Source organism: Megalops cyprinoides, chromosome 14, assembly GCF_013368585.1.
Source record: "Megalops cyprinoides isolate fMegCyp1 chromosome 14, fMegCyp1.pri, whole genome shotgun sequence".
In the NCBI taxonomy this organism is placed as follows: Eukaryota; Metazoa; Chordata; class Actinopteri; order Elopiformes; family Megalopidae; genus Megalops; species Megalops cyprinoides.
Genome location: NC_050596.1, coordinates 12,291,698 through 12,317,241, shown reverse-complemented (window position 1 = coordinate 12,317,241; position 25,544 = coordinate 12,291,698). Strand labels below are relative to the sequence as shown.

The window sequence follows — 25,544 nt, the reverse complement described above, 5'->3', positions numbered from 1 at the left end:
TGTAGTCTCTCTTGCATCCCGCAGTAAAACCAGAGAAAGACAGGAGACATGCGTTGATATTTTATTACGAAAGCACTGAAGTACAATTAGTTGACGGTGTCTCTGTTTGTCACGTGTCTGGACTCTCAATCCTGCTTGTCCTCCAGCTCAAGTTGTTTGTTTGTGCCAGTCTCTGGGGTTGTGGGAGTCTTCGCTCTCGCAGTCTGCTCCTCTGTAAGAGTTTTTTCCTCAGGGTCCACTGCCTCTACCTTTTCACCCTCCTCCACCTTCCCAGGGTCTGCAGAGAAAACAGGTGTGACTGGGTAAAAGAGGAGTCAGAGAACACAAACACAACTGACACCTCCTGACACCATTCCCCTCCTGTTCCCCAGGAATGCTGCGATGCTGGCCCTAATGCCAACATTCACAAGAGTATCAAGCCCTTCGGCAGAATTATGTTTGCTGAACACTGAGAAATGAAAATCAAACCCCCCTTTTTTTAAAAGCAGTTTTTGAAGCTGTGTCTGACAGATCCTCCAGAGTATGTGGGTCAGCCGACTGTTCAGAAAGAAAGCTGTGCTGGGAAGGAAGTAGACAGGTAATGTAGCCCTGCCATTTGCCCCCTCGTAAAATTCTGCTCCAATTACTCAAATATTTGACCTTGTAAACCATTTCATCAAAGCATTCATCCCTAGCTTTAAGTGAATCACCTGGTGAGGAGTGCTTCTGGTCTTTGGCAGGTCCCAGCAGCGTGATGCCGGTTATCAACATGGGCTGCCACTTCACAACCGTGGTGCTGATGGGTTCCTCCTCATCGCCATCCCCTGAATCCTGTAGCAGGTAAAAAAAAAAGTCTGCCTGGATGTCTCTTGGACAGTCTCACCAAACGCTTCACTAGCCTTAAGCAGAAGTGAGATGTTTTGAACGTTTTGTATTGGTTCTGTTGTTTTTTTTTCTCCCAATCAAATTTCTCAAGTCCATTTCAGGAATGTTTTATTTTTAAACTCAGCCAGTTCCACCTCACACATACTGCTTAGTGGCTTCAGATTTACAGTACAAACAGCATCTGAAGTGCCAGTGAACACTCACACTGCGAGTCTTTTAGGGTGCCATGCTGAGCATGTTAATTGATCTATATGGTTCATTGACTGACTGGCACTGTGGGGGCTGTGAATATGAAAATCCATCTTGGTAATTTAAAGATCGACGCTACACAGCATGTACACAGCACAGCATGACATCCTAAAAATGATCTCAACTATGGATGAACTGGCCAAAGATAACTACAAATGGGTCCAAATGACAGACATTGGATTCTATTACAGTACAGTTTCTAAAGCCAGTAAATTCCCATTTACAATCAATTATATCCTTCATATATACTCTAATGGGTAATTGGAATTAATGGATTGTATCTGGACAAAAATGATACTTCCAGGGACAGTATTTCACAGACCCCCAATTAGCCCTTGCAGTGAACTGAATCACTTTTTCCAAGTGTCTCTTGGTAGTGTGTTTTATGCGTATCAGTGGCATAGTTCAGCTGTTATTGAGGCTCCTTCATGTTTTTGTGAGGGCTGAATTTCCATACTGTAAACTGATCACACCCCAACAAACGCTCACTACTCTGGGGCTATGAGGTGTCTCTCTTCTCTTTCATTCCTCCATAGATCCCCTAAAGTAAGCTGCCATCAAGATCTCACATCCACTACAACCCCCACTTCACTTCCATATATATAAAAGTTATTTACACTCAATTCCCTGATGTGCACGGCCACCCTGCTGCATTCTGGAGCCTTTCCCTGCTTTCTGCTGCTTTGTCTGCCAATAACTGATAATACTGGGAGTTGCATACATCTGTTACAGCTCAGTTTCCTCTGGAGTTAGCTCAAGTAGTCCACCAAAACAGGCAAAGCACATTTAATATTACTGTTTAAATTTAGGGGGCCAAGGGGAAAATCCAATTCTTCTTTTTCAAAAACATATGGGGGTTTTTTCATGCTCTCACGATCAAATCTCTTATGACACCTTCCTAGATGTAAATCTAAAGTGTTCTGTTGCTGCCAATAGAACACTTTAGAACAGGACATTGCTGTCTTAGATTGAGCACAGTTCCCATAATGATCATGATGTTTCTTTGCTTTCACCACCTCTAGGTGGTTTCTTTTCTATTAAAAAAGAGTTACTGCTCCTCCTGTCATGAAATGCACTCTGAGAAGCACTCAGTGACATTTCCTTTCTTAATTATGCTATAACAAATAAAATAATTACAATGGTGATGATGATGATAATGGATCAGAACTGATCAGACATTATGAAATGTTCCTGTTAAGGTGCTGTCAATGGTGCCCAAATGAAAGACTACCACTGGGCAAGAGAGGCTACATTTCAATAGGCAGAGCTGTCAGTAACCTGTCAGTGCCTTACTCAAATTTGTGCTCTGATCATTTTTCCTTGACACGAACTGGCAGTTGCATTCTCTCCCTTAATGTACATGTCTAGGAGTCCTCCCTTGCCCGTGACTAGCAAAGCAACCAATCTTTTTGAGTATCCTTTGCCTGTGCCATCATGCAATGCACAGATAAAGAACCTAATCCACTAGGTGAGCGACACAGCACAGTGTCCAGTTGCCACGGCACCTCGTTTCCAGAGGCCCCTATGGAGAAAAACCCCTCGCCAGGGCTTGGGCGGGGCAACCTGGTCTTCTGCGTCTTCCCATCCTTACCGCTTTCTTCGCTTTCCGTGGGCTGGCATTTTCATTGAGGGGAAAAAGGTCCTTTGTTACATGCTCTTGTCATAAGCGTTACCATGACAACAATGTCCTCCAGGAAAGGCCTAACTATATCAGGATCCCACAGTAAGTCTTATCCTGTAATACTAGGAGCTGCACTGCACTAGGCTACCTGTGTGTACCTATGGATAAATGTCTTGGGTGAATGGAAAGCACTCATATTTATATAATAATGGTCATTTTTGAAGGGGTCCAGCTCCATGTTCATGTATATAAAAATGAGGGCAAAGGGTGAAAGGGGGGGGGGTGACACTGACTCGTGTTTCTCGGAAAACTGAGTGAAAAAAAACACAGCAGAGTACATAAACCCATCAACATCCTCCTGACCCCCACAGGGTCTCACACACACACACGCACACACATCTCCTCAGCTGGTATCAACGTTACCTGATCCAGCTGGATAAACTCCCCGTGCTGCTCACAGCCAATGTCAAACACATACTTTCCAGGACCAGAGGGCTGAAATGGATTCAGAGGAGTAAATGGACATGTTACGTAATTCAGACATGGTATTACATGTCAGGTTTGGAGACAACTAGCATACATGATAATCTATGTCAGCTCTACAGATGCAGTGTTTCCTTTAGGGCTCAGTAACTAAATGCATTGTATTTTGTTACTGTCTACACCTTAAACTGTGCCAAACACCCATATTGAAAGAGAACTAGAAAGAGACCTGAAAGAACATCCCAGGGATGGCAGCTGCACTGTGACAGTTAAACAGTGCTGTAATCACAGCCACGTTCAGTTCAGACCTGCACCATTGTGCTCTAGCTCAATAATGTCATTTTGTGTCTCTCTCCCTGAGTGAGAGAGGGGACTCACATTGTTGCCAGGAGTGAGGTCTCACCTACATCATTGCTATGGAAGTGAGAGTCGGGGCTCACTTACGTTGTTGTTAAGGAAGTTGCCCTGGTATTTATGGTTGAGGTGGATGAACTCGCCGGAAGACTCCATTTTTCCCATGACCCAGGTGCCCACATACTTGGAGTCTGTATCATGGTAGGTGTACACGCCTTGCCCATGCCTGAACGCTTACACAAACACACCCAAACATACAAACGTGTGCGCACACACACACACCAGACAGTAGATGTAACACTATGAATACACCTTTGTTGGCAAGAATAGGTGATTTTGAGTGTGAGTTTTAAAAAACTACATTGTTTTATCGTTTATTACAAAGAATTGCGTTATTCAACTCTTGCGTTATTCAACTCTCTGTTGTTGTGTTTCTTTTTGAATGTGTGAAACAATTGTATTCCATTTAGGACAGAGAGGGTTGAGGTCCTTATACAATAAATTCCCCACTTTTCATCAACAAAATTGTGATCTTTCTTTGATAGCCTTCTGGTTTTTATTATGATAATGCACATATTCCATTCTGAGCGGCTCTTTTTTATTTTTTGTGTTTTTTTATGGCCACTCCTGATGCGAGCAGCATGTTAACGCAACGAAGGCTATACCTCAAGTGACGCATCCACTCTCCATCGTATGTGTCTCCGTTGGCGTACGTGTAAATGCCGTGGCCTTGCCGCTGGTCCTCAACCCAGCCGCCTGGGAGGCAGACACACAAACAGTGTTTCTACTGGGCTCACATAGATGGCGTGTGGGCAGACAGAGGCTCACATCGTCAGCAATGTCAAGCAGTGCTCATGCACTGCATAACCTGGGCCATCTCACTTATTAGCACCCTCACCTTCATACTTGGATCCGTCGGGGTAGTAGAAGGTTCCCTGGCCGTGTTTCCGGTTCATGTAGTATTCACCGACATAACGGGCCCCATTTTTAAACCGGTATGTGCCCTGGTGAACAGACACAAACAGATTCATGCCGTCAAATGATTTGCTAAACCAATGTCTGAGTTGTGCATTGTAATAAACTGTTCTCTATCTTCTCTGTTCTCTCATCCAAAGTATAGCACTTTCTACATCACAGTGGACCCATCACTGCACTGGGGCATTGAATTTACATAGCACAGAGAAAAGAGTGCCCTCTATTGGCCACCAGCATAGTTTTACCCAGGATACTTGATACTACCAGGATGCTTATACCACTTCAGTGTGGTATGGTTCCTGGCAAAATGTAGCTCCTCCCTGCCCTCTATCAATTAGACATTGTATGTAGTTGCTATAGTATGCCTAAATATTGACACTGCTTAACATTTGATCGCTAATGTGTTACCTAATGATCTAAGTAATCTGTGACTACAGAATACCGTTGCTGGTGATACAGTATGAAATAAATGCATTGTATGTTATCTTAGATAAAATTGTCTTTCGTTTATGAAATACTGATGGCTTTTGGGGGTGGGGCGATAATAATAATAATAATAATAATAGCTAAAATGGGAATGCTTCATTATTTGGCACTACTATGGACTGTCATTCACAGTTTGCACAGGTAACAAAAGGAACGAAAGGAGGGAAGAAAGCACCTGTCCTGTGTCTTTCACTCCTTCTTTGAAATACGTGATGGATTGATAAGACTCTTTCTTTTTTAGCCTTAAAGAAATCAACCAAATTTTCTAACGCTGAAGCTAGAGGCAATGGGATTTCTCATCAGCCACGTAGTTGGGTATGCAACTTCACTTGCCGAAGCAAAAAGTTCCCATCCAAAACAAAAAGGAACAGAACATAGCCATTTATCGCTGAATCTTCATGTATTCAAATTCCATAGTATTTTACCTGGCCACTCCTTTTACCGTTCTCATACTGTCCTTGATAAGTGTCTCCGTTTGGTAGCACCGCTTTCCCAACCCCGTGTCTTTCTCCTGCTTCGTTTCGGTCACCGTCATATTCCTATTTTTAGAGACATCACAGGTTCTCTTGTTATCATACTTACACGCCTAGTCATTGTATTCAATAAAAGACTGCTCAAATACTCACTCCAATGTTGCCTTGCTCGTCATCAAAATCCTCAGATCCCACGTCCGACATTGTTCCAACGATTGTAACGATTCGGTAACTTTGTATACACGCGGTAAAAAGGTTCAAGGGGCCGCTCGAAGCCTCCCGTATCTTTGCAGCTCAAACTCGTTTGTTTGACGTTGCCAAGGCAATGGCCAGACGTGGCGTTGTATTACTAGAAGCAAGTCGGGCACATTGTTTTAAATGACATCAAATACGACAATAATTTTCAGTACAAGGGTAACGCAGGCCATATTTAGAAAACATAGGTTCAACTTGCACCTTATTTTTTCAATTTTACTAGAGCATCTTGACAAAATATGTGTCCAATTTTAAGAGAACAGAGTTAATTCTTGTAGGGTAGGCTACGTTAAAAAAATGAAAGGCATTGAGGCAATTGTCATAAAAACATTGTCGGAGATTGTCAATAGTCAAAGATCTCGGTCAAATATACATATTTGGACATTAAGTTAACCGTTAACTAATTATGTTTGAATTTGAAACTAGTAATGCGTAATATGACGTATCAAAATCTATATACAACTCGTAAATCATTCATCAGGACCGTAAGCGATAACACTTGTTACCGGAATTCCAGCACCTCGTTCAATATATAGAGCCTGTTTGATAAATGGCAGAATTTTTCACTGCGTTATTTCCTTGTTGAGGTCCGCTCTGCCACACCAATGCAAGCCACACTGTGGCTACAAACATCACTCATGACAGACCGGTTCCTTGTTCTGACGTCAGTAAGGAAGACTCTGTATGCCGAGGCTGTCAGACTCGTTGCTCAGTGCCGTCTGATAATCGGGAAGGATTGGTACCCTGGGAAGATCACCGTGATAAAACACCCTGAGATCGTGTGTGTTTTCCTTCGTCAGTTGATGCGGTAAGATTACAGGACTATCTTTTTAACATAGACTGTTAGTGTTTGGATGTGTATGGAGGGGGTGGTGCTGCGCCAAATGGCAGCTCGCTCCCTCGCTTCTAGTAGCCTATGTGGAAATTGTATGAAAGAGTTTGAAGCAGATAACCACAGCGAGTTTTCTAGCTACCTCGGCAGTAAGATACATAATTACAAATTATATTACGTACTCTTGACACCTAAAGAGACATTCGATCAGTAGATACAAGCCCCCTCGGCTTGATTGTCTGAGACCGAAAACGTAATTTCTAGCGCGTGAGCTACAGTTAGGTCCCTAAATTTGTACACTAGATTGGGTTCTTCCTTCAGCTCTTTTAGCAGAAAAGTAAGTGGATGTATTTTCTACGTCGGATTCTTCATGGATATCTTGATGACAATACATCGAGTGCATGTAGATAAGTGATTTCGGAAAGAGCTACCGATAAGTAGACGATGCATATATTAGATGTTTAGGTAGCTTCATATACAGAGAGAGAGACCAGTGGAATCATACTCAGCTAAGCCATAGGCCACTAGCGTGCGAAATAAGGTTTTAAGTTTTTGTTTTGCCCCGTGAATTCTTGCATGCAGTTGAATGTTATTAAATAAAAAAAAACTTTATGCTCCTCGCCGAAGACGGCGCAGAACGGAAATACACGATATTTCTACGGAAAATGTTTTAGAGCTAACGTTACTCTTGAAAGTGCTAGAGGACAAACTGTCTGAAAGTTGTGGAACTCTAAAGTCTCCTCACGCGGCACTACCAGTGGGATGGGTGTCCACGTAGATATGAGAAGGTTTTTCCTCTGTGCTGCAAGGGGCACGATCTGCGGACGAACCGTCCCCTTTAAAAAGCGAATTTTTCACGCCTAAGTGTGTTTCCTGAGGCACGTTCCTGTGTCATTGGAGGGTGACGGTGACCCTCGCCATGTATGTGTTAATGTTTAATGCCGCGGCGCATCAAGCGGAGACCCTGGCTCTGAGGCCCAGTCATTGAACGGGGAACCAGAGCATTTATCGTTTTTTAAGATCATTTTAAAAATGCAATGACAATCGACCTGAATGCTGAGCATATAGTCTGATACATTAGTCTGCGCACAACACTGTCTCCCTGCGCTCCAGTTCTGTAAGTTATCTGTTTTAGGAACTCCTTGCTATAGTTATGTAATGTGACACCACAAACTGTCTTTTGTGCAACACGGTGAAAGTTTAGCAATCAGTTCATTTTTAGTAAGACATAAAATTTCAGGGCTTTTAAAGTTGTATTTTAGGTTTATTGGGTAATAACAGGTTATGAAGTTGATAGCTATCTGCTGTTAATGCCTTGTTGAAGATGGTCAGGCTGGCATGGGGTTCAGTGCTGAGGCTCATGACACTGTCTCCCTCCATTTGGGCACAGGGCAGAGGAGCCATGCCCTGAGGAGACGTCAGCCTGCTGCCATGTCCTTCTCCTGCCACCCCTCTGCACCTGGTCACACCTGAGCTTTGTGTCTTCCTCATCATCGTCATCCTCCTCGCCGCTCTGAGAGATCTTCTCCATCCAAACTGAGCGCTAGAAGCCCCACAGCCATGGCCCCCGTTCCTCCGGGAATTCGCTTTCTCTCTTCCTTCAGCAAAGATCAGTGGTGAGTGTGCGTGTTCGTTTCAGCCATTCTTCGACTGTATGCGTGTGTGTGTGTCTGTGTGTGTGTGAGTGAACATCCAGACTCACACTAATTTTTCTTATTTATCAGCTGTTCCACATTTTGTGGCACCTTGTAGTTAGGGCAGGGCAGACTGTTCCAAACTTTATCTCCTGTCGTCATTGGTGTAAAGCATTATATTATACTGCTTATGTCTTTGTGTTTGACATACAGTAATTCAACATTTTGTGCTTAATTATTTTATAATGTCAATGACTGTAATACAGCATGAGAAAAAAAGAAACTCACAGTTCTCCCAGCAGTTTAAATAAAAGCATAAAACTTTACCTCGGATAGTACACACATCTCAGGAAAGGAGAATACCAGAGGTCATTGCCCTGGGTGTGTGCTGACTGCTGACACCCATGTGCAGTAGTGGCCACTCCCTACCCTACCCTGACATCAGGGCCTGCCTGATGCTGGTCTGCCACCGTGCTTCACACCCTGGAGTGGGTGACGCACCTCTTTATTGAGCTGGACAAAGGCAGCAGTGTTTACCAATTGCATAAGCTCAAAGTGATTATTTTTAATGCCTGTGTACTTTTGTGAAGTGATTGGAGAGTGGGGCTGCAGGAGTTGCCATTGTGGATGCAGCTAACATGTGCTGTCAGTCGCTGATTCGTGGGTACCAGACAAAGTACAATGATTTGAATCAGTCGGTCTTGCAGTTTTGTCTGTGGATCCAGCTGGGGTTTGTAACTGGGGCGGCTGAAGTTCAGACCCACCCATTCGCTTGAACCAAAGACCCTCAGGTGCAGAGTCCAGGTCTCTGTCTGCTCACGTTGCTGCTGCTGTGTGTCACCTTGAACAGGTACAGAGCCTTCACGTTTGCCTTGACCTTCCTGCTCTACACGAGTTTCCATCTCTCCAGGAAGCCCATCAGCATTGTCAAGGTAGGCTGACAAAATCACTGTTCACTGATTCCCTGGGGCTTCCCCTTCACTGAGCAAAAGCCTAAGTGGCATGGAAAGCAGAACTGGTGTTTTGGTGAAGAAATGCATGAATGCTAATGCTAAAATGGCACCCAAACCAATCTCAAAGAAGGCCTGACTATATGAGAAGGGACTTGACTAGACAATGTCTAGGCCACAGTAGAGCACATCTCTACTGACAACCATGCAGTTAACTGCATATTACCCACTCATCCCTTATGTGAGGTGAAATGCCTACTGTGAACTTACAGAGTGTGTACAGCACCTACTGCTTTTGATTAATTTGGTTTTGTGGAGATTTTATCTCAGTTTGCAATACAGTTGGTTCAGCAAAATGTACGTGTACATACGGTATATAAGGTGCATCTACCTCTGCTTGTGAAAACACAAATGGTGCAGGAGTGAAAAAATCTAAAGCAAACTAAAAGATACATGTGTAATGTGCCCCACAGAGTTGTTGAGATGACCTTAACAGTGTGTTTTTGTTATTGATTATTATTTTTTTGTGTTACATGTGTTGTTCTGTGTGTGCTGTGTTTTGTTGTGTGTTTGTGCGGTATCTTGTTTTTATGGGTGTGCATGTGTACTGTCGTGTGTGGTATGATGTGTGCCTCTGTATTTTGTGTTTTATGTTGAATGCTGTTTGTGTTGTCTGGTGTGGCGCCATGTTGTTGTGGGTGTACAGAGTGAGCTGCACAAGAACTGTTCCCAGACCAGTGAGCTCTCCGCGTCCAGCAGCAGCCAGCAGCACCTCCTCCACGCTGATGTAGACTGCAGCTGGAAGCCCTTCGGTGCGTGATGTCTGACCTCGCGCTCACCCATCCATTAAAACTCCATCTTTCTGGCTCTTCTTTACCCTTCTCTGTCTCACCCTTTCTATCTCAGTCTTCTCAACTCTTCTTTTCACCTCTTTCTCTCACCCCCCCTCTTGCTTACTCTCCTTTCCCCCTCCCCCTGTCCGTTGATGTCATGCTGTCTCTCCCCCTTGTATTTGCTCTTGGCCTCTCTCTTCCTGTCTCTCCCCATCCTTCATTTTGGTTAAATTAGCATGATAATTATTGTTGCTAAGCCACTAAAATATGTAAAAATGGTAATTTCTTTCCTACTGGCATTGCACATATGCTGGAAATTCTGACTCACTATGTTTTTTTTCTTTCTCTACCCCCTTTCTCACTAATATCTTCTGCACCAAGCCCTCCACTCCAGAAACAAAAGACATGTGTGAACCTGCATTTAAATGACAGTCTTTTACAAAATGCCTCTGTTTTCAGACAAAAGCAACTACAAGCAGCTACTGGGAGCGATGGACTATTCCTTCCTGTGTGCCTATGCGGTGGGCATGTATCTCAGGTAATGTGAACGCACTGCATTGTAGTACGCAGACTTAATGAATGGTTTTATTGGAGTGGGTAGGTGTGTCAGGCCAGTCACGTGAGAATGTTATCATTCTCTCATCATTAAATTGTAAAAGCCATCTGTGATGTCAGGTCCGCATTTAAATTGTAAATGCTATTTCTGGCATCAAATCTATGTTTATTGAGGATACAGGGCATGTGTGTGTTAGAGGTTAGAGAGATAGAAGGCTATTGTTTACTGCCTCCAGAAAGTGTAACGTGAACCAGGATACACCTGACGTCCTCTTTGCAAGACTGCTTTTCTGCCCAGTTTCTGTTGAAATGGCTTGGCTCACAGCATGTCTCCATTCGTACCCATTGTGTTGTGGCACTGTGAAGCCTCGTGTGTAACAATCACCCGGCGTAGCTTTTGAGGGATTTGCTGTGTTAGGTAACACCTATGAGGAATCACAGCTGGAAACCCTTGCACTGTCAAGGCATAGCATGGACAACATCTGAGTTTGAGGTTGTTTTTGAGCGTCCGTTAAGCATGTGTGAGATGTTTGTCGATCCCAGCTCTTGTTGAAGCATGTTAGTGATACACTGAGGTCAGTATTTATTTGAGCTGTGTTCCCCTTTCCAGTGGCATTATTGGTGAGCGACTGCCCATTCGCCTTTACCTGACGGTTGGCATGGTGACCAGTGGCTTATTCACCTGTCTGTTTGGCCTCGGCTACGTGTACAACATCCACAGCCTGGGGTTCTACATCTTTGTCCAGGTAAGAGATAGGGTTTGGGGGTCAGGGTCTGTGTTCATATGCAATCGCTTGGAGACTGCAATGATGAAATATTAGGGTCCGGTATCGTTCAGTATATGAAGCAGCTGAATGAAGAATTGTGCCTTTTCCTTCTTCTGTTTGCATAGGTGGCCAATGGCTTGGTCCAGACCACGGGTTGGCCCAGTGTGGTCACCTGCATTGGGAACTGGTTTGGGAAGGGAAGGTGAGCCATTCTCCTTTGCTTCATCCTCTATGTTGGTTGAAAGAGCTAAAGGGATTTTAACATGGCCTCATAGTTACAGGCAAATGGGTACAGTTTTGCTTGCTTGGATTTCTAAACAAGAAAGAACCCACAGTTTAGAGCAGTGTTTCCCAGTCCTGGCACTTTGGGTATCCCCGTTTATGTAAAATGAGTTATTTCTTTATTAATTTGGTTTGCTGAGCTAATTATTGAACAGTGGTCTAGATTTGCCTTTTTTCTTTTCCCTGGATTTAATGTGTTATTAATTAGCCTAACTGTTACAGGGCAAGCGTGGATCAGTGTTGCACAAAGAGCTCATCAAATTTGATCAGTTAAAAGGACACACGGGGAGTCAAATCTGTGATAGACTGCAGTAGAACATTCAGTGCTTGTATCCTGAGCTGACTCTGGTTTGCATACTCTTTAGTCTGTGAAAGTCAGCCACACCCCTTACTATATATACCTGTAACGTGAATCTGAAACTGCTGATTTGCAAGTGAAATGAGTGCAAACGAGTCCTACAGAAACTGTGATTGCACTCACTGTGCTTCTTCCGAGTACATGTGAGGGGACAGATTCGTACCAGAGGCTGCTGGCACTCTAATGCGTGGCACTGGGGGGAGGATGTCATTCTGACCTCTGTGTTTCATTACATTACATTACTGACATTTAGCAGTGCTCTTATCCAGAGCAACTTACATAGATTAGAATTGTTACATGTTATTTATTTGTACAGCTGAATATGTACTGAGGCCATCCTAGGATAAGTACCTTGCCCAAGGGTACAGCAACAGTTCCCTATTGGGGACTTCACCCAGGAACCTTTCGGTTACGATCGAAATGCCACACTGCCACCCGTTTCCACAGGAGAGGCCTCATCATGGGTCTGTGGAACTCCCACACCTCGGTGGGCAACATCCTGGGCTCCCTGATCGCCGGCTACTGGGTTAACTCCAACTGGGGGCTGTCCTTCATTGTGCCCGGCCTCATCATCGCCGGCATGGGCGTGGTCTGCTTCCTGTTCCTGATCGAGCGTGAGTACGCAGCCCCGTATGCTGATGCTGCTCGCTCAGGGCCTGCGAGGGGGAAAGGGGACAAAGCCCGTACCTCACCAGATACAGGGGCAGCCATCTGCGGGGTACAACCTGAGCTGTCTCCACACGGGTATCAAGAATGTGGGCTATTACAGCAATCTATGTGTTCAGGCTGGGTCAAGATCATTTAAATGGGGGGAAAAACAATCCCATATTAGTCTGACGGTTAGGGTAAGCAGTCTTCACGTGGCCCAAATGCAGTGAAAAGGTTGGTCTGTAAAATAAGATACATGCCCACCACAGCCATGTTGCTAGAGGTATATAGTGAGAGTTCCAAACTATGAGCTCCAGCTCCACTCTGTAGCCAGACCCTTCTTATGCCCACTCTAACTGTGGTGCATATAGTCATATGGAGGAATTAAATGGCAGAATGAGTATGCGTGTGTGTGATTGAAATAGTTTTGTGGTAATCTGGTCTGGAATTTATCTCTACAGATCCCAATGATTTGAAATCTATCTCCGCACATAACCCCACCAGCAGTAATTCTGTGAGTACCACCCTTTTATTGATTCCTCTTTTAGATGTTTTCTTTTCTTCAGATATGAATAAAGGATCATGTGTCAGCTGTGATCATCATCACATGACAGACCCATTTCTGTAGGGTGTAGTGAAGTAGCAGACTTGTATCCTCAGATATTTGCGTGTGTGTGTGTGTGTACATGTCTGTGTGTGTGTTACCCACAGAGGTTGTTTTGCTGTTCCGTTTGTGATATGTGTAGGTTTGGAAGATTGCCATTTGCTTTTAAAATACATCTCTGTCTTAGGTATGCAAACCAAACGGCTTAGAGGAACTCTAAGATGTGCTTTCTAAGAGTTTGGTCCTCTCACTCGAGCAGTTTTTTTTAATTGAAAGAATTTGGTTGCTTTCTTGTGTTAATATAAGAAATAAAATAACCTGTGTCTGTTTAAGGACATACATGCATAAATCTTGTGTAGTTTAGTGAAAACAAAGGCACAGTTTTCTCAGCTCTGTGCAAGAATCGCCTTCGTATTATAAGGGGTAAATAAAGCTAGTAGAAATATCCATGTGAAGTCCTCCAAATTTTCACTCTATCAGTCTGTGTAAACCTGTGTATAAGTGTGCTAGGGTGTTATTGCATTGTGGACCTTCCTTTAACACCCCACCCCACACAGACACACACGCGCACACACACACACACACACACACACACACACATAAACACACACACAAAACGATGCAACAGGAGCTGAAAGCGCTGTTGGCTGCTCCCACACATCTCCCCTTTCAGTTTTCTGTCTGCGCGACTCCGGGGCGGTAAACTAACAGAGCCACTTCCTGTTTCTGCAGAAACTCCCAAAGAGCTGGAACGGGTTGAACGGCCATGCAGAGACATACCTGCAGTACAAGAAGGGGAGTAAAACACAGGTGAGAGTGTACCTGCATCGCGAAGCGTGGGAGTTTTCAGCATCCTACACATCATCCTGCAGCTCTGCGTAGCACTGAGACGGAGGCCAGAAACACTCGAAAACAGAAGTGGCATGAGCTCATGTTTATGCATGCATTACACACAGAATAAGAGTTCTCAAGTGCCGCCGCCCAGCCGTTGAGCAGCTGATTTCTTGATCGCTGGAAAACCTGCTGCCTTTTATCTCTGATGCAGCCTTGAGAGGGCAGAGTGTTGAGTTCAGAGATCAGTACGATGCAGGGGTATGAGTGTGATGAGCTGGGAAACTGAGTTCTTGCTGCCGGACAGCGTGGGCTCGTGGGCGTGTGCGTGTGTGCGTGTGTGTGTGTGTGTGTGCGTGTACGTGTGTGCGTGTGCGTATGTGTGTGTGTGTGTCTGTTTGTGTGTGTGCGCGGGTATGTGTGTCTGTGTGTGTGTGTGTGTGTGTGTGTGTGTGTGTGTGTGTGTGTGTGTGTGTGTGTGTGTGTGTGAGAGAGAGAGAGAGAGAGAGATTGACCTGAGGTTGTGTGTTGCAGAGCTGGGACACTGAGCTCTTGCTGCCGGACAGCGTGAGAGAGTGTGTGTGTGTGTGTGTGTGTGTGTGTGTGAGAGAGAGAGAGAGAGAGAGATTGACCTGAGGTTGTGTGTTGCAGAGCTGGGACACTGAGCTCTTGCTGCCGGACAGCGTGGGAGTGTGTGTGCCCGTGCAGCAGGTCGTGGTGGTGAAGAGCGAGGCAGAGCCGTCGGCCATCAGCTTCCTGGGAGCTCTGCGCATCCCGGTCAGTCCCAGCTGTAATCCGCTTTATGATATTACCCACACCGTTTAATAATACCAGCATTATGTGATCTAGTATCAGCATTTTAATATCCATTTTAATAGTATAATATCCGCATTATTTGATAATAACAGAATTGTATAATAATATCTTAATATCTGAAGTGTATGATAATGTCAACATATTATATTATAACAACATTCTATAATTCATTATTTTAAGATAACAGCATTGCATACTATGATTACTGATGTATGGTAATATTAGCATTGAATGATCATTTCAGAATTAAAGTGGCAGGTGTGACATAATGGAAGTTACACAATTCTAATCAAAATTGCAATACAGATACAGTGAAAACTTAGAACAGGCTTTGATGAAGGTATGCGTCATGATGCTGTTGAACATAAGGAGTCTCTGTCTTTATCTTTGCATAATGATTGAGCTGTAACACCGGTGTGACCTTAGTTAAATATGTGTATGGCTCCATTCCTCTGTCTCTGACTCCCTTCCCCTCTGTCTCTCTTCACCCAGGGAGTGGTGGAGTTCTCCCTGTGCTTGCTGTTTGCCAAGCTGGTCAGCTACACCTTCCTCTTCTGGCTGCCTCTCTACATCACTAAAGCAGGTACCTCCTCTTTCTACACCCCCCTCCCCCCAAAAAAAAACATATTCCCCATACTTACCCAAGATACCAAAGCCAGGTACTTCCTCTCTGCCCACCCCCCCCCCCTCGAACCAAAGTAGGCACTTTTCCTGTCTATCACCCCCCCCCCCCACCCACCCACCTCCACTCCAGCGAAAGCAGGTAAGCTCCCCCCTTCCCCCTTCAAACAAAAGCAAGTTCTCTCCCCTCTGCTCAAGCATATGCATAAATGTAGAGAACTTCCCTCTCTGCCCCCATCTAAGCCAGTGCTTCCTCATGCCACCTCCCACCCATTTAGAATGAGTGCAGCATAGTGAGATGCAGCAAGGTTGATATGTCTCTCCCTCTCTCTCTCATACACACACACACACACACACACACACACACACACACACACACACACACAGCACACACACACACACACACAGCTGCCTTAACAAGAGAAGCCTTTTCCCCTCGTCTGCATACAGTAGTTTTCTCATACCATCAGACAGCCTGTGGTCTGTGAGGGACAGAATGGATGTGTTCAGTAAGTATCTCTAAATAAGTGGCTTTTTTGTTAAACATGTATAAAGTAGACTTCCAGTCAGAGCTTGACTGAGCTACTCTTTCAGCTAACAGCTTGGTCCCTTGGTCATCTTTCATCCTCTATAGGATGTAAATTTAAAAACTGAACTAGAAGAAAAGGTCAAACCCCTTTTCTGGAGCAGTTTTAAATAACAGAAACACATCCACAGTATGCTATATTCTGATGTGGCAAATTGTATCTGTCGTTCTCCTTACCAAGCCACCATATGTCCTCTTATTTTCTCTCACGGTGCTCTTGTAGTTCTGTGACTTGGGGATTTTGTTCGAAAAGAACATGCCTGTGGTTGAAGGAATAATTATGAACAAGGGGGTAGAACATAAATCCAGAGTTCCTGGGCTGTAGATCGAGGGCCAGATTCAATCTAAGCACCACATGTTTTCCCTTGGGTGAAAAATTTAAGGAAGTGCTCCTCTCATTTACTATGTATGTGACATAACAAGCTCAGTGATGGATATGAACAAGAAAAGCAGTTAAATGGGTATCAAAAATTTTTAAAGGAAGCTGGTGTTTCAATAGGATAGGGTGAAATAAAGCAAATTATGCTTAGTGTTAATCTGTGCTTGAGTATTTAGTTTTAAAGATGATTGAGATGAACCAGTGTAGCAGGGTGCTAAACCCAGAACTGGCTCATGAACCAGCATGACCATTTTATATCTTGATTTCTGACGCCTGCTATATGGGAAAACCAGCCATCTTCTCAACACATGGGCTGTGTGCATTTCCCAGTCATTTGTCATGTGGATGATCTGACAGTCGACACCAATGATTAAATTATTGATTAGATTAGCGTGGTTAAGTGAATGCGAACCTTTGCAAGGCCTGCTGTAAACTGATGCTTGTGGAGAAGCGGTTGCTCTCTCTGACATGTGGTTTCCTGTTTCCTCTTTCAGCGCATTTGGATGCCAAGAGGGCGGGGGATCTGTCCACACTGTTTGATGTTGGAGGCATTGTGGGTAAGAGGTGCTTTTTTGTTTGCTCTTGGGCCTATCAGACAAGGCGCAACCTTTTGCCCACCATTTTATTAATGTTGTATTTGATCTTTAAGATCTGTACCGTTTAGGAAGAGATCTCATAGAGCAGTGCTGTAGCCTGTCTGGCTGAACTTTTTGTTCATGAATTGCTGTTAATTTATCATCAAATAAATGTAGATTTTAAGATTTTAACTCTACCCTATTATTAGGAGTGTAGGAGTGTTCCTATTATTATTATCAAATATGTATACTTTTTATTTTTTCATCTTATCATATTATTCATATGATTTTCATATTATCCAACAAATGGCCCATGAGTATCTGAGTATTTATGTTGCTGACTTTATTTTGGGTGATGTTTATCATGAACGCATGAAATCTGCTGTATTAACTACTTATTCTTGTTTACTTATTTTTTGTATGTATTTAATATGCCCCCTTACTCTGGTCGATGTGCTGAGCATGCAGTCTATGGAAGGGAAAGACACAAGAACAGTATAAAGTCCAAGACGTAATCAATACTGTATTCCATATCAACCAGCAGCTGAGAGATCTGCACCAGATGTGTATAGAGAAAGAGGGCTTGAATTGAAGGTTAAAGTCCTAGGAGACTAAGGGGTGGGGAGTGGGGGAAATTCTTTATAGCACCCCTGGCATTTTCAAAAATTACTGCTCATCATTTCAAGTTTGTCCGCCTCTGAAATTAGGAAGATGTTTTTGTGCAATGATAAAAGTGCTGTTTGCTTCTCGGCGTTGTTCTAAGTAAAGGATAGTTAGACCGAAAGCCCCCTCCCCCAGTTTCTCATGTCACACATTCAAGGCTAAGGCTTGGTCGGGTGTGAACATGTGGACCCCACTGGTATGTAGCAAGGTACACTGCTGCTCTGTTTTCATGGTTGGGGGAGGGGAGGTTACTCCTCCCACCATTAGGGGGGGCTGTTAGGGGTGTTGCTGCGTCAGCTCGGTGCTCGGTGGGAATGACGGTTGTCGCTCCGCGTCTGCGCAGGGGGCGTCCTGGCTGGTGTGATCTCTGACAAGCTGGGCAAGAGGGCGACCACCTGCGCGGTCATGCTGCTTCTGGCTGCTCCCACAGTGAGTCTCCGCCTCCGGAGTCTGCGCCATGCAGAAACACAGACCTTGCACAACAGCGGCTCACACAGCTGGCCTGTGAGGTCAAACTCATTCCCTCCAGCACCCCAATATATACTGATGTGCAGTTTTCATACCAATTACTCCATCTTAATTAGTCTAGTTAGGCAGTTACACTGCTGTTTATATTTGCCTTCACTAAAATTATATTGCAGTTAAATATCTGAATCTAGAGTACATGTGCAGTCTATTTTCTTTAAAAAATGAGTACTGTACTGAGTAAATAATAATTTAAATAAATAGTACATTTATTTCACTGTAGTAAAATAGTAATATAATAGTAAATAATAATAATTAGTTAAGAAATTAAGGTTGGTACAAAACCAGTACAGGCGCTACGGCCCCATGGGAATTCTGCTTGACACCTCTGCTATAGAAGCATATGAAATGTAAAACCCACGTGCAGAAATCTCCTGGCAGCAGGAGAGTTTCTCAACAGCTGAAACAGTGTTTCTCAACAGCTAAATCAAGCAGACTTTACTGACAGCACAGATGGAAAAAAAAACCCACCGTACACAGCATTCTCCCGGGACCAGCATTCTGAAACACTGTCCTAGAATAAGATTCATTTCCATAATTTTGTTGGTGAATTGTCCCTCTTTTATCCCAGATATGTGGTTATGTCTCAGGAAAATTGAATATGCATAATATATTACTTTTAGTGTTTGCTCCCCATGTATTCACTGAGAATTAACTATGTACGATAACACAATAAGAAAGCAACAGTGGTAAGCCAAAAATGGTATAATTTGTACATAATTATGAGAGAAAACCAGTAGTTATTTGCTTACATAGCGTTTGTTCACTGGTTTTAAATGACGTTTATTTAAAGTTCAGTTTAAATTTGAGTCAGTGTCCTGCTTTTGGTTAATATCTGTTCTCTGTCTCTGCCTCTCTCTCTCTCGCTCTCTGTCTCTCTGTGATACAGCTTTACGTTTTCTCTATGATCAGTGAACTTGGACTGGGACCCACCATAGGTGAGAAGGCTCTGCTCCCTTTAATCGCCCTCATTTCTCTCTCAAAGGCCATGTTAATCAATATTTATTCATTTATTTATTATTTAATACTCTTATCCAGAGCAATTGCTGTCATGGTAGGATACATATAAGACATGTCATAAGAGCAGCCACAATAATGTATAGGAGGTAACTTGTCTGTGGAAAAAGCATAAAGATTAAAATCTGCTAAAATGGCATTCACAAAAGTTGTGTTTAAGTGTACACTACCGTATTTCCTCTGTGGTTTGGAGTCTTCTTACTGTGTCTCTCTGGATGAACAGAAAACACAAGAATCTATTCTTGCATCACAGTGGACTAATGCTCTGTGTGTGGTGTTACGGTGGTGTAACATTGTGCTAATGTTGTTTCACAGCCATGTTACTGGTGTGTGGAGGTCTGGTGAATGGACCTTATGCCCTCATCACAACTGCTGTGTCTGCAGATCTGGTGAGAAAAGACAGAGAGAAAATGTGTGTGTGTGTGTGTGTGTGTGCAGATAACTATGCCCTCAGTGTGTGTATGTGTATGCGCATGTGTCTGTCTGCATTTACAGTATCAGTCAAAAGTTTGGACATGCCAACTCATAGAAGGGTTTTTTAATTATTATTTTCCACATGCTAGAATATTAGTAAAGTCATCAAAACCATGAAATAACAGAAATGGAATTATGCAGTGACCAAAAAAGTATTCAACAAATCAAAACTATCTTATATTTTAGATTCTTCAAAGTATCCAAAAAATATATTTTTTATTTTTTTGGAAAGAAATTCATGCATGGGCATCAACTTCACTGTTTATATTTGGAACACAAGGAACACATTTCAAGCATTTAAGTATAAATCTTTAGATAAAATGTCTTTGAATGCATGTTTCCCATTATCTTAATCAGGCGTGTCCAAACGTTTGACTGGCGCTGTATGTGTACGCATGTGGGTAAGTGTGCTTGCTCAGTGCTTTGTCCTCTCAGTGGGTGTGCGTGAGTGTAAATGTACTCTGTGTCCTGACGCGTTCTCTCCCCTCTTCGCGCTGTGTCCCAGGGTACACACAAGAGCCTGAAGGGCAACGCCAGGGCCCTCTCCACTGTCACTGCCATCATTGACGGCACCGGATCAGTCGGTCAGTAGAGGCTTTTCACCACGGCTCTGACCTTTGACCTTTCACTCTCTCTCACGTTTCACCTCTGTGGTCTGGTCTCTTTGACCTCTGCTCCCTCTCTGACCTTTAACATCTGCTGTGCCTGATATTTGCCCTCCATGCTGTTCATTCATTTTATCAGGGGTATCCTTAATAAGAAGTCTAACCTAACCATTCCCTGTTAATTGTCTTCACCAGAACAGCATTTACACATGCTGGCTCTCCATTCAAAGCAGCTAGGATACAATGGTCAGGGACTTGTGTTTCATACAAAAGTACAGTTAAGATAAGGGATTGAATGTGTTGCTGTGTGCTCTATTGCTCTATGCTCCCTGTAGTCACGGGCCCACATGAATGGGCTGTGGCACACCCAGCCCTGTGGATGGTGACAGCGGTGCACTTGGACACATATTGACGCTTTGTTCCCCTCAGGTGCAGCAGTGGGCCCCCTGCTGGCTGGACTGCTGTCTGTGCGAGGCTGGAACCATGTCTTCTACATGCTGATGGCAGCCGATGCCTTCGCTTTACTGGTGAGGCCTGCAGACCGACCCATTAACACTAATCAGCCCCCCTGCAAGCTGAGATCCTGACACTAGCACTGATGCTAATATCCTCCCCACTGACTGAGGCACTGACACCAGCATTGTCTCTAATAGCCCCTCCCTAATTAATGGGGTCTTGAAAACAGCACAAATCCCCAAACTGCAGATTCAGACACTGACACCAGTCCTGGCACTAATCACTTCCCAGTAGGTTACCACAATGACATTAATTTACTGTCCCTGAAATGCTGTGTGTACTGTGGTGTCATGACATGATGTGTTGTTTTGTTTGGCCTGTAGTTACTGCTTCGTCTGGTGTTGAAGGAGCTTGACTCTCGCAAGCCCCGCCCAGCACCTGTTCTACCGTAAGTGGAGCTGTGTTATCTCTCTCTCTTTCACACACACACACACACACACACACAAACACATGCAAGATGTAGCACACTCATATGCTCACAAACCCCTATGTGCACAGACACAAGGTATAACGTGTACACACACACACACACTCTCACATAGGTACATAAGTAGAGCACACACAAGCACACATATACAAACATACACCCCCCCCAGACAAAAAAAGGCCAGGACTGGCATTACAGCAACCTCCAGGCTGTAAGTACATACATATAGCCTGCAGGTGCAGCATACACTTATTTCAAATGTTGGCCTATTTGACTTTTTCATAGGGGTAAATATAATCAGGCTTAGCTGTTCATGGTTGACTGAGATAAGGGGCGTAGTTCAACGGATACTTCTGCTGTTTATAGTTTTCAACCTCAGCTGTGGATAGTGGGTGGTGTTTTTCTTCTGTGGTTGTTCATTTGATTTGGTGAGTTTGTCTGATGTTTGAGTCAGGACTGCCTCCTGCTTGCTCTCTCAGGAGACCGCAGGGAGCGGGAGACCTGCGCTCACATGATAATAAAGAACATTAAGAAAATTCAATGTTTTCTCATTACAGTTTTGCGTAATCCCATTTCAATTCCCACCCACAGTATGTCCTTCATAGTAAGCACAGCGCATAGCATGGTGCACAAGCTGGAGTAGCAGCATACACACAAACAAACACACACACAATTCAATCACTCTTCAGTCACAAATACACATGAAACACACGACACAATCAGAAGATGCACATGCTACTGCTGTTTCTTTGATAAGCTATGAGATGAGCTGAAAGCTCATGTTGTGATTCTGTTTCCTCCCAGGCTGAAGGAGCACTGAGCACTTTGAGTCCAGAGAGAGAAACAGAGAGAGACGAGTGGGAAGAGTGTCTATGTCAACTTCTCCATCAGAGGAGTGGGAACACGTACAGTGACCCCGTGACCTCTCTGTGACCCCTGTCCAGACTACACATTGCGCTGACCTCTGACCTCAGAGATGGTGCCTCCAGCACAAGCAGCGAAGGAAAGTGAGATGCGTCCCACACGCCACTCTCGTTCTGTGCACATATTTTTGTAAGCCCTTTTGTAAGGAATTTTGTAATTGTAAGGAATGTATGTTTTGTTGTGACTTTCATATGCTTTTATATGGGCCAAAGATCACATGACGTATGCAATTAACATAAAATATATATATATTTTATTCTGGAGCTGTTAACATCAGTTTCAGTTTTGGAGTTTTACTTTCTGTGTGTTCTGTGTCTGGTCATATCTGGAAATTGGTAATTGAAGGATTATGAGAATATTTATTTATCTGTCTGTCTTAATAATGTAATCTGAATGTAATCCTGCCAAACAACATTCTGTATGTGAAATCGTTCTCAGGTAGCGGTAATGTAGAGATTAGTCTGCTCATTGCTGTTAAGTGGAACCTCTCCAAGTGGAACTGGTAGTGAAGTTACATACTCCATCTGCAGGCTGTTTTGAGTTTGCAAAAAACAGAACACTGGAGATTTCTCTGTGTGAAGCAACGTAGGGGGGGGAGTTCTCTGGCTGGCTATTCAGAGCAGCCACGATATAATGGTCAGTCACTTATGTTCACTTTTGTTATGCTTAACACTGTAAGCGAGATCTCTCTGAGTCAGCGACGGGGAGATTTCTTGGTGTGTAGCAGTGTGATGGAGATCTCTCTGTGTAATGGTCAGTCACTTATGTTCAATTATGTCATGCTTAACACTGTAAGGGAGATCTCTCTCTGAAGCACTGTGAGGGAGAATTCTCCCTGAATCAGCATCAGGGAGATTTCTCTGAAGCAGTGTGATTTCTCTGGAGTAGCCTGAGGGAGATTTCTCCGTACAAAACAGTGTAAGGGGGGGGGTTCTCTTTCTGGCTATTCAGAGTAGCCAGGACATAATGGTCAGTCACTTACGTTCCTGTATGTTATACTTAATGCAGTGAGGGAGAATTCTCTCTGTGAAGCAGTGTCAGGGAGAATTCTCCCTGAAGGAGTGTCAGGGAGATTTCCCTGAAACAGCATGATTTCTCTGTGTGAAGCAGAGTGAGGGAGGTTTCTCTTACACCTGCAATTAGCCTTGCCAAATGTGCAGGTGCTCTCTTGATATGTCCTTTGTGCAATACTGAAAGACTGAACAATTTAGAGTAAAAATACTTTAAAAAATGTACACCATATTCAGATTCAAAGTAAGAATAAGGCATATGAAGTGAGTAATTGTGCAGTTTAGAGTACATATTATTGTGTATTTGCTGTTCTATTTATTGTTGTTACAAAATGTCCCTGTACAGTGGCAAGGAGAAGTATGATAATTCATAATACTGAGTTATTGTTTCAGAGCTGAGGACATTGAGGACCAAAGCTGAAAGCATACCTTTATGAAAAAGTAATATTTCTGTTTATAAAACTGAGCATATAGTACAGGAGGTACTGTCAGTTTATGGCATATGCAGAGCAATATGCATATGATTACATAAAGGACAAATGTGTAATATTTGACATATAAAACACATTATAATATACTCATTTTTATTTTTATCACAAATGTTGGCCTATTTGGCTTTTTCATAGGGGTAAATATAATCAGGCTTAGCTGTTCATGGTTGACTGAGATAAGGGGCGTAGTTCAACGGATACTTCCACTTTTTATAGTTTTCAACCTCAGCTGTGGATAGTGGGTGGTGTTTTTCTTCTGTGGTTGTTCATTTGATTTGGTGAGTTTGTCTGATGTTTGAGTCAGGACTGCCTCCTGCTTGCTCTCTCAGGAGACCGCAGGGAGCGGGAGACCTGCGCTCACATGATAATAAAGAAAATTAAGAAAATTCATCTTGTTTTCTCATTACGGTTTTGTGTAATCCCATTTCAATTCCCACCCACAGTATGTTCTTCACAGTAAGCACAGCGCATAGCGTGGTGCACAAGCTGGACTAGCAAAGCTTGTAGAAGAATTGCTCACTTACTGACCACTGAAAATCTTCAAGGTTTATTCTCTCATGGCGGAAAACAATGTCTTATTGCTTTCATAAAGGCAAAACATTTCAAGATAAATATATTAAATGTTTTATCAGGTCATTGTGAACTTTATTAGAAGTACATTATAATGTATAATAATATATACTATAATATATGGCTGTGAAGTTGGCCCACATGTAAGAGTAATGTATGAAGATAATGAAGCAATGAAGATGGACTTCACAGTGGTGTGAATCCTTTCTAAACATGAATATCCAATTCAGTTAGATTATTATTTGATTACTGCTACACCACTGAGCACATGTGACAAACAGCAATGTGTCATACATAACATGTTAATGATTAATGTGATACACAATCATACATACAAAGACACTTTTATATATCAGGTATAAGGGTGATGGGCAAATTCTGAAGCAATGTTTTTACAATAAAGTCTTTCATAATGCAAGTAGAAAATATACTGAAAATAATAAATATATGAAATACTGACTCACAGTCCTTCCCGTATTGGTCTATAAGCTCCAAGGTCTTTGGTATGAATAGACTGAGCTAATTGAAGCTAACTGAGTCCATGAATCACAAACAGTTATTGTGAGGTTTATGCCTAGCTAGTTCATCATGCCAGAGGTGCTTACTTGGGTTCCTGTCTTTTGCACATTTTAAATCTAACCTTCATCTTTTCTTCTGTTCCCTTTTTAATCCTGTCTTTTGAATTGATATTTTACCATTGAAAAAAGCTATATTTCACACTTAGGCTGTATTTGTTTCTGTTTCTTAATTGCTTTCTAATTTTGTATTCTTACACTCTAAAGCACTATAAGGTAACAGTATAAAATGTTTGCTGTAGGTACCTTATGATTGCTATTTTCTTCTGTTTTTGCTTTATTTATTGATTTTTTTGCTTCTGTGTTTGGCTCACTTTGTGTCATCCTCCTCACTGAGACACTTTTGTATGTTGATCATAACAGTAGGTTATACAATGTTTCAGTATGTTTCAGTTGAGTTATGGAGAATTTTTACTTCTCTGCTACTGTTCATCTCCCTGATTGTATTCAAGTTATACTGGATAAAGCCATTTACTGTACAGCAAAATATAAATATGTCGGAATATCAGTAATCATATTGTTATTAAAACCCTAATGCCTATCTGACAAACTTCCCTGCCAGAATCACTTCTAATTCATTGATAATAATAATGAAGATGCTGACATATTTGATGCTGGTTACTGAGGTCAATTAACAAGCTCACTTATGCACATTGTTAAATCAGGGCAGTGTACAGTAATTCCCAAAATGGCACCAAGTCCCTGGAGGATAAAGT

At 43.0% G+C, this 25,544-nt stretch overlaps 2 protein-coding genes across 2 annotated transcripts; one reads left to right on the top strand and one right to left on the bottom strand.

Annotated features, from left to right (window-relative positions):
- Positions 1–57: 57 nt before the first annotated feature.
- Positions 58–5,812, bottom strand: rsph1 (radial spoke head component 1). Its single transcript, XM_036545933.1, has 8 exons — positions 5,659–5,812; positions 5,458–5,571; positions 4,470–4,575; positions 4,237–4,327; positions 3,662–3,797; positions 3,158–3,229; positions 690–810; positions 58–277 (listed from the first exon to the last, which is right to left on the bottom strand). The coding sequence occupies exons 1-8, from the start codon at positions 5,707–5,709 to the stop codon at positions 126–128; spliced, it is 843 nt and encodes a 280-aa protein (XP_036401826.1). The 5' UTR covers positions 5,710–5,812; the 3' UTR covers positions 58–125.
- A 633-nt stretch (positions 5,813–6,445) lies between these two features.
- On the top strand, positions 6,446–22,399 carry slc37a1 (solute carrier family 37 member 1). Its single transcript, XM_036545431.1, has 20 exons — positions 6,446–6,568; positions 7,983–8,208; positions 9,077–9,158; positions 9,883–9,988; positions 10,469–10,547; positions 11,175–11,310; positions 11,457–11,533; positions 12,419–12,585; positions 13,081–13,133; positions 13,935–14,033; positions 14,706–14,831; positions 15,363–15,453; positions 16,951–17,013; positions 18,038–18,123; positions 19,109–19,157; positions 19,552–19,625; positions 20,216–20,294; positions 20,745–20,842; positions 21,155–21,219; positions 22,063–22,399. Exons 2-20 carry the CDS (start codon positions 8,153–8,155, stop codon positions 22,076–22,078), a joined length of 1,602 nt encoding a protein of 533 aa, XP_036401324.1. The 5' UTR covers positions 6,446–6,568; positions 7,983–8,152; the 3' UTR covers positions 22,079–22,399.
- The last annotated feature ends 3,145 nt before the right edge of the window (positions 22,400–25,544 follow it).